This window comes from Pistacia vera, unplaced genomic scaffold, assembly GCF_008641045.1.
Source record: "Pistacia vera cultivar Batoury unplaced genomic scaffold, PisVer_v2 Contig77, whole genome shotgun sequence".
Classification (NCBI taxonomy): Eukaryota; Viridiplantae; Streptophyta; class Magnoliopsida; order Sapindales; family Anacardiaceae; genus Pistacia; species Pistacia vera.
Window position 1 is genome coordinate 743,974 of NW_022196634.1, and position 8,552 is coordinate 752,525.

The 8,552-nt window shown below is 39.0% G+C and overlaps 1 protein-coding gene across 1 annotated transcript; it reads left to right on the forward strand.

Annotated features, from left to right (window-relative positions):
- Positions 1-4,697: 4,697 nt before the first annotated feature.
- LOC116116327 (WAT1-related protein At5g40240-like) lies at positions 4,698-6,427 on the forward strand. The gene is made up of 6 exons (XM_031402421.1): positions 4,698-4,781; positions 5,167-5,225; positions 5,390-5,630; positions 5,718-5,876; positions 5,982-6,133; positions 6,229-6,427. Exons 1-6 carry the CDS (start codon positions 4,698-4,700, stop codon positions 6,425-6,427), a joined length of 894 nt encoding a protein of 297 aa, XP_031258281.1.
- The last annotated feature ends 2,125 nt before the right edge of the window (positions 6,428-8,552 follow it).

Below are 8,552 nucleotides of genomic sequence, written 5' to 3' on the forward strand. Positions count from 1 at the left end.
TCTCAGTCTTTATATAGTTTTTAACTTCAAAAACAATTTTTAATACCAGATATATTTTCAAATATTTAAAATATCGGGATAAAGCTTTTAAAATTTTCAATTGTAACTTAGTTTTTTAAAATTATTTTTGAATCACAAACCAACTAGCCCAAATCTCATAAAGAGATTTAAAATACAAAATATAATTTAAAATACTTAAAATTTAGAGATAAAAATTTAAAATTTTTAATTGTAACTAAGTTTTTCAAAATTATTTTTGAATTACAAACCAAACTGGCCCAAATCTCATATAAAGAGATTTAAACATGAAATCAATAGAAAACAAATCCTGATAATCTTTTTATTTCAATCTCTTAAACTAGATAAGACTTAGATAACTCTTAAATTGATCATATTCTAATCTAGAAATCCTACACTCCCCCTCAAGCCGGTGAATAGATATTTATCATTCCCAGCTCAGAAACTAGATTAACAAACAACTGTCTAGGCAATCCTTTTGTAAGAATATATGTTTTCTGCTGACTTGTAGGCAAGAAGGTAACACACAACAGCTTATCTTCTACCTTCTCTTTGATGAAATGTCTATCTATTTCAACATGCGTAGTTCTATCATGATGCACTGGATTGTGTGCTATCCCAATCGCAACCTTGTTGTCATAGTACAACCTCATAGGCTTCGCACTTTTGATTTCAAGCTCTCCCGAGATTCTTCTTAGCCATATTAGTTCACAAATCCCATGAGTCATAGCATGAAACTCAGCCTTAGCACTACTTTTAGCAACAACGTTCTACTTCTTACTTCTCCAGCTTACTAAATTGCCCCAAACAAAGGTGCAATAACCTAAGGTCAATCTTCTATTATCCACAGAACCAGCCCAGTTTGCATCCGTGAATGCTTTTACTTTCCTTTCATTTTTTTTTTTAACCAAAAAATAGCCCCTTCCCAAGGGTCATTTTAAGGTACCTTAGAATCCTACTCACAGCCTCAAAATGCTTCTCTTGTGGGTTATGCATATACTGACTCACTATGCTCATCGAAAAGGCTATGTCAAGTCTAGTGTGAGATAGGTATATCAACTTCCCAACCAGCCTTTGATACCTACCTTTATCAACAAGAACATCACAACTCATTTTCTCAAATTTCAGATTTGGTTCAATGGGAGTCTCAACTGGCTTGCAACCTAGCATACCTATCTCTTTCAGCAAATCCATCACATATTTTCTTTGTGAAACTGAAATTCCCTTTTTACTCCTAGCAATCTCCATACCAAGAAAATACCTCAACTACCCCAAGTCTTTCAATTCAAAATCCTGAGCAAGAACCTTCTTGACAGCCTCCATTTCCTCAAAACTATCTCTAGTAATAATAATATCATCTACATAAACAATTAGAATAGTAATCTTACCTATAGAGGTTTTAAGGAATAATGTATGATCAGCCTGCCCCTGAGTAAAACCATACCTCTTAACAACCTTTGTGAATTTTTCAAGCCAGGCCCGTGGACACTATTGTAGACCATATAATGATTTCTTCAATTTGCACACTTTTCCATCCTTTCCACTCCCTTCAAACCCTAGTGGCATTTCCATGTATACCTCTTTTGCAAGTTCACCATTTAAAAACGTGTTTTTTCACATCTAGTTGTTGTAGAGGCCAGTCTAGATTTGTTGCAAGAGACGAGCACCCTGATAGTGTTCAACTTAGCCACCGAAGCAAAGGTCACCTCATAGTCTACCCATAGGTTTGCGTAAATCCCCTTGTCGCCAGCCTTGCCTTATACCTTTCAACAGTTCCATCTGCTTTATACTTAATAGTAAACACCCATTTGCAGCTCACATTTGTTTCCCTTTAAGTAAACTCACTAGCTTCCAAGTCTTGTTTTTTCTCAAGAGCCTCTATCTCCTCTATCACAGTCTTCATCCACTTTTCATCCCCTAATGCCTCATGTACCAGTGCTGGAACTTTCACAGCTGAGAGATTAGTGGTGAATGCCAAAAAAATCAACTTCCAACTTATCGTAGGCCACATACTTTGCAATAGGATGCAATGTAATGGATCTAACACCCTTCCTTAGTGCAATAGGTAAATGTAAATCATCATGCCCTGATTTAGACTCATTAGAAGATAGTTCTTCCTTACCTTGTGACTGTGAATCACTGGTTTCTTCCAGTTGGGATGATTGCTTATGCAGATCATTAGGGTTTCTTCCATTTTGATAGTCAGTTCTTCAAGAATAACATTGGATACCCAACTGATTTAATCTCTCCAGACCTTCCCCTAGTTCCAATCTTTCCTGAGAGTTTGGTTTATCAAGAGTGGGCTATATAGTTAGAGTATGACCTAAATTGGTAGGCTGACTATAAGATTAACTCATCCTTATAGGACTAGGCTGACCTATAGGAACCTAACCTGAACTAGGCTGACTAGGAGACTAACTCATTCTTATAGGACTAGGCTGATCTATAGGAAACTAGGTAACTTTGAACTTTTACCAGGATTGGGAGACTACTGAGACTGACTCAAGTGTGGTTTAAGGGTAACCCAACTTCCACAAATCACCTTCACAATCTCTCAAAATCTCCTCGAAAGTGAACTAGGAAAGAATGGATGTGACTCAAAAAATGTAACATCATTAGAGACATATAATTTTCTCTTTACAGGACAATACCACTAATAGTTTTTTTGTGTGGGAGAATATCCAAGGAAGATACATTTAATGGCCCTAGAGTCTAGCTTTCCTCTATTAGGAGACATAACATGTACAAAAGCAGTACATCCAAACACCTTTAAGGGTAAAGTATTCAAGATCCTACAACTAGGAAAGATCTTTAGCAAATTCTCAAGAGGTGTATGAAAATCCAGAATTCTAGTAGATAATCCATTTATCAAATATGCAACTGTTAAAATCGTATGACTCCAAAAATACTTAGGTATGGTAAACATTAAGACTCTGGCTACCTCTAATAAGTGCATATTCTTTCTTTCAGCTATCCCATTTTGTTGAGGGGCATTAACAAAAGAGCTTTGATGTACAATCCCGTGATGTAATAGGTTGTAATACCCAAGACGTCAAAGGTATGTTCCTAACTCAAAATAGTCCTTTAAATGTTTATTTTATGTTAAAAAGCATAAAATCTAACTAAGGGCAAAATAGTCAATTCATTTGGAACGATATGAATCAATTATCCATAAAGAGGCTTAGGGGCAAAATGGTTATTTTGTCTATGGATAAGCATTGAAAAAGTCAAGGATGAGTAGGCTTCATTGCATTTAATGGCATTAATTAAGTAATAATTATGTCTAGTGTGAAATGACCAAAATGCCCTTATATGAAGAATTAAGGACTTATGAGTTATACAATTAAAATAATTGGGCCAATTGCATAATTTTGGAAAATAAATGAAATATTTTCCTATAAATGAGATGAAATTCGTTCAAGCCAAAGGAGAGAGCCTTTCTTCAACATTTCTTCCATTTTCTCTCAAATCTTCCATGAAACAAGCTTTCTTTCTCTAGGTTTTCAAGGAGTTTTGCATAATTTTTCAAGGAGAACAAGATAGGAGCCTTGGATCTTCAATTTGNAGTTTATTCCTAAGTTGTTAGATAAATTCCACTACAATCCAGGAGGTGGACACTTCGGTTTTTTCAAAACCTATAAGAGGTTGATAAACATAGTGTTTTGGGAAGGGATTAAGAGGGATGTACAAGAGTATGTGCAAAAATGCTCTATTTGTCAATTGAATAAACAATCATCCCTAAATCTAGCAGGGCTACTCCAACCTTTACCCATTCCCACCCAGGTGTTTAAGGATGTTAGTATGGGTTACCCCAACCCAAAGAATAGGACACGATCATGGTGGTAGTGGACGTATTCACTAAATATAGTCACTTCCTTCCCCTGTGTCACCCCTATAATGCAAAGAATGTGGTTGCTCTCTTTGTTTTAGAAACTGTGAAACTTCATGGCTTCCTAAAGTCGATTGTATTTGACTGAGGCAAGGTGTTTATCAATCGATTTTGGTAAGAACTTTTTAAGGTCGTAGACACCAAACTGAAGTTTAGCTCCGCATATCACCCTCTGACCGAAACGGAGGTCAGCAATCTATGTTTGGAAGCTTATCTATGATGTTTTTGCAGCACTCAACCCAAGCAGTGGCCATGGTGGTTGGTCTGAGTAGAATTTTGGTACAACACCACATACCACAGTTAAACCAAAATGACACCATTCAAAGCACTATATGGAAGGGATCCCCCCACTCTTCTCCACTTCACAGACTGCCCATCATTGGTCGAAGAGGTGAACTAGCAAAGGGCAGAACGTAATTCCATTTTGGATGAGCTGAAACATAATTTAACTATCGCCCAGGGCTACATGAAGACAAATGTCAATGTACACCAACAGGATGTCACTTTTTAGCCAGGGGATCAAGTGTTTCTAAACCTCCAACCATACCGATTTAAATCATTGGCCACTAAACTCAATGAGAAGCTAAGTCCTCCCTTTTTTGGACCTTTTACCATTTTAAAGAAGATTGGACAAGTTGCCTACAAATTGGAGCTACCGCTAACAGCTAAAATTCATCCCGTCTTTTTCATATCTCAGCTTAAACGTAACCTGCACAGCTCAGTTCCCATCCAACCTCTCCTATCTTTTCTCATTGAGGACATAGAGCTTCTAGTGCAACCAAAATCAGTGATGGCAATCTACGCGTTAGTGGATGGCTCTCAAGAAGTCCTTATTAAATGGAGAGACCTAGCCCCTTTTGAAGCTACCTGGGAGGTGTGCGACACAATCAAGCTATAGTTCCCTCAATTCCACCTTGAGGATAAGGTGGTTCTTCGGTGGGGTGGGGTGGGGTAGGTTGGGGGGAGGGGGAGGGATTGATAGATCTCCCATGAAGAATGTGTATCAATATGTGCATTGTGTGTTAGTAGGGGTTGATTATGTGTTATTCGCGTGTGAAGAATCAAGTGGTTAGTGGAAGGAATAATTCATCTAAGGAATTAGTATAAAAAGGGCTGTGAATTTAGGGAAAGGTAGGCAGATTATTAATAGTCATTAAGGGAGGCTCCTAACTTCTCGAATTGTTAGGACTATCTGTTACTTTACACTTGTTGATATTTGTTATTACGATTGTCATTTACATTCAATTAATACATTACAGATTTATTTCCAGAATTGCATTGCCCCTTTTTCCGCATGGTTTACCTATTGTGATGCTGGGTTTGTGTGAAATTGATAGGGAGTTTCATCACATTTAAAGTCTTAAGTGCCTGACAGTAGGAAAATTAATCCCACTATTAACACATTTCTGTTAAACTGCCATAGATATGCTTTCCAAAATATTTTTGTGAAACTGAAGTATTAATTTCACATGGATGGTTTAGGATGGAAAAAGTGAAATGGATAAGCAAAAGCAGCCAAGCTAAGTGCTTGGGAACCTTAGTGTCAATAGCTGGAGCATTTGTTGTTACATTTTATAAAGGCCCTCCAGTTATAAAGACAATTTCTCTTCACTCAGTCTTATCACTTGTTCCATTGCTTTCACCACAATATTCAAGCTGGATACTAGGAGGAATTTTCCTAGCAGCTGATGCTTTTCTGATTTCAGGATGGTATATTTTACAGGTAAGATCGATCCTCTACACTTTAACAAAGCTCGAAAGTAATTAAAAAAGGTAATAATTAATGACTTTACATCTGAAATTTTGGCAGGCATTAACTTTCAAAAAGTACCCATCAGTGCTAATCATAGTGTCTTACCAATCCTTCTTTACTGCCATCATGTCTATAGTATTTTCTCTTATTCTTGTTAAGGACACAAGTGCCTGGAAGCTAAGACTTGATATGGGACTGGTCGCTATCTTATACTCGGTAAGCATAGACCAAATTCTTCCTTTTTTTTTTTTTTTTTTTTTTTTAGTTTCAATATTTTAGAAAGCTAACATAATGATTGAATCGGTTATTTTTAATATGCAGGCGATAATTGGGTCTGGGCTTCGAGTTTCTTTGGTGACATGGTGCCTGTCAAGTATTGGACCTCTCCATGTCTCGATGTTCAAGCCCTTGGCTATTGTCTTCTCTGTTGTCATGGATATCATTTTCCTAGGAGAGCCTCTTTGTCTTGGAAGGTATAATTGACCAATTTCATTTCAATTGCCTTGTACCCTTTTACTCATACTGCTTCTTATCTTGCTCCTGAAACCCAATTAAAAACTTGTTGCAGTTTGATTGGAGCAGTTATAATTGTAGCAGGATTTTATTTTGTGATGTGGGGAAACCTTACAGAAGAAAATACTATCGATCATCACGATGCCCTGTGGAATTCAAATTCATCCAGCCAAAAGGTACCTCTACTGAAAAACAGGATAGAAAATATGTACAACACTGCATCTGTAACAGAAGTTAGCTCCTTGAGAGTCTGAGTTTTTGCTATTCAAATGGAACTCTTTTGCAATGAGTTAGGGAGTTCAGCAACTCCAACATTCAAACATTCCGGAAACAATCTACTACAAATTATTTATATCTTAAAAGAAGATTTGCTATGCTGTGTTGGAATGTAATTTTCATTTATTAATGGTTTCAGACACTTGAGTTTTGGTCCTTCTCATTTCAAAATACTATTGTTTTAGTCCTTTAACTTAATAAAAAGGTTAATTAATCGTTAAATTTACAATGATATGACACAAACACCCTTTTTAGAAAAAAATGAAAAATTACTTACACACACAACATTAAATTTAATAAACACATTATAGACTACAAATTCATCACACACACACACACACACACACACACACACACATATATATATATATTACACATTTTTTATAAATGCATTTTGTAGACGTAAAAATCTACCTGTACGGAAGGGGAGACTGATCCCGTGAGATTGAGGCCACTAGCGATTTGATGTACCTGCACACGTAAAGAAACACACATGAAGCAACGGAAAACACCAGGGTGGTGTTTGCCGTAGGCACTCCGATGCTCAAGTCAGCAAGGTTGAAAGGTTGATTTAGTGAGGGCTAGAGAATAGAGAAGTTACTAGAAGTCTAGTCGGGGACTATGACTACGCCTGTGATGTGAAGTTCTCAAGCTAGAACTCCGGGGTCTGTAGGTACAGTGTAATCTGCCTTGTGAGAGGGCTGGCCTCTGTTTAAATAGTGACTGTCTGATCTCCCAATCCTAGTGGGATTAGGAGTTCTCATAGCGATCTGTTTCCTCCAGGGATATATCTTTTGATCCCCTTATCCTGGCGTGAAAGGGAGTCCAAGTATGACTCTGACACGGACCTTGGGGGAGTTGGGGTGGTAGTGGACTGCTTTACCAGTGTTCGCATAGGAATGTGATCTGTAGATGACCATGGGCTCTGAATTCGTTTATAGATCCAAGAAGTGAATTGGGACTAGAAGGCTTGTGTCTGGATGGTTTGGGCCGACTGTACCTTGTATCATTTTGGCCTAATCCGGTGAGTTTTGGATTGGGCCACATCGGGACTAGGCTCAGCCTTTTCCTCATTGTCAGACCCATTTTCCTATTTAGGCTTAGGACAATTTTTGGCCCTAACAGTTTGCCCCCCACTCTCTGAGTTAAGGTTTTCTTAAGTCAGAGAGTGGGAAGCGAGCAAGGCGTGTTTGGTCGGCCTTCCCGGATGGCCGATTATCGACGCAACTGACCAATTCGATGCCGATGATTTATGGTCAAGGGTCATTCGGTATCCATTGCCGAGCCAGGGTATGCAACTGATTCAAGAGGGTGCACCCAATCGGTGTGAGGGATCGAGTGGAATGAGATGATAACGGAACTTCCGGGGTGCATGTATCCATTTGGTGCGTCTGGCCAAAGGGAAGGATGAGCATGCCTCTGCGGGCGTTTCGATCGTCATGCCGGGTTGAGTAAATAAAGAGCTATGAAGATGCATTCGGTCGATGTACTTGGGTGAACGAGTGGAGGAGATTGATAATGGAACTTCCGGGGTTGCACGTATCCATTCGATGCGTCCGACCGAGTGGAAGGATGAGCATGCCTCCGCGGGCGTTTTGATTGTTATGCCAAGTTGAGTAAATAAAGAGGAATGAAGGTGCGTTTGGTCAGTGTACTTGGGTGAACGAGTGAAGGAGATTGATAACGAAACTTCCAGGGTTGCACGTATCCGTTCGATGCATCGGTCGAGTGAAAGAATGAGCATGCCTCCGTGGGCGTTTCGATCGTTATGCCGGGTCGAGTAAATAAAAAGAGGAATGAAGGTGCGTTCGGTCGGTGTATTTGGGTGAAGGAGTGGAGAAGATTGAATTGGCTGGCTTGTTCGACCATATGACGGACGCTTGGGTGATACCACGAGGCTGTCTTAATAAAATGCCATAGGGTCGAGTACTATGTGCGAAGGTTGACCTTTGGTTGCCACTCGTCCGCCATGGAAGACCAAACGGGTGAGGCTTCTTGCCTTGATCATCTCGAGGGGGAACGCGAGCCAGACTATTCCAAGCTAGCCGACCAGTCGTGAGTCTCCTCGACACGTGACACAGGAGTGTTAGGTCTGTTTCAGTA

Coding starts and splice junctions, on each gene's coding strand:
- LOC116116327 (XM_031402421.1), top strand. CDS start 4,698: ATGGCAATCTACGCGTTAGTGGATGGCTCTCAAGAAGTCCTTATTAAA. Junction 5,226..5,389: donor TTTACCTATTGTGATGCTGG/GTTTGTGTGAAA, acceptor TGGATGGTTTAG/GATGGAAAAAGTGAAATGGA. Junction 5,877..5,981: donor TGGTCGCTATCTTATACTCG/GTAAGCATAGAC, acceptor TTTAATATGCAG/GCGATAATTGGGTCTGGGCT.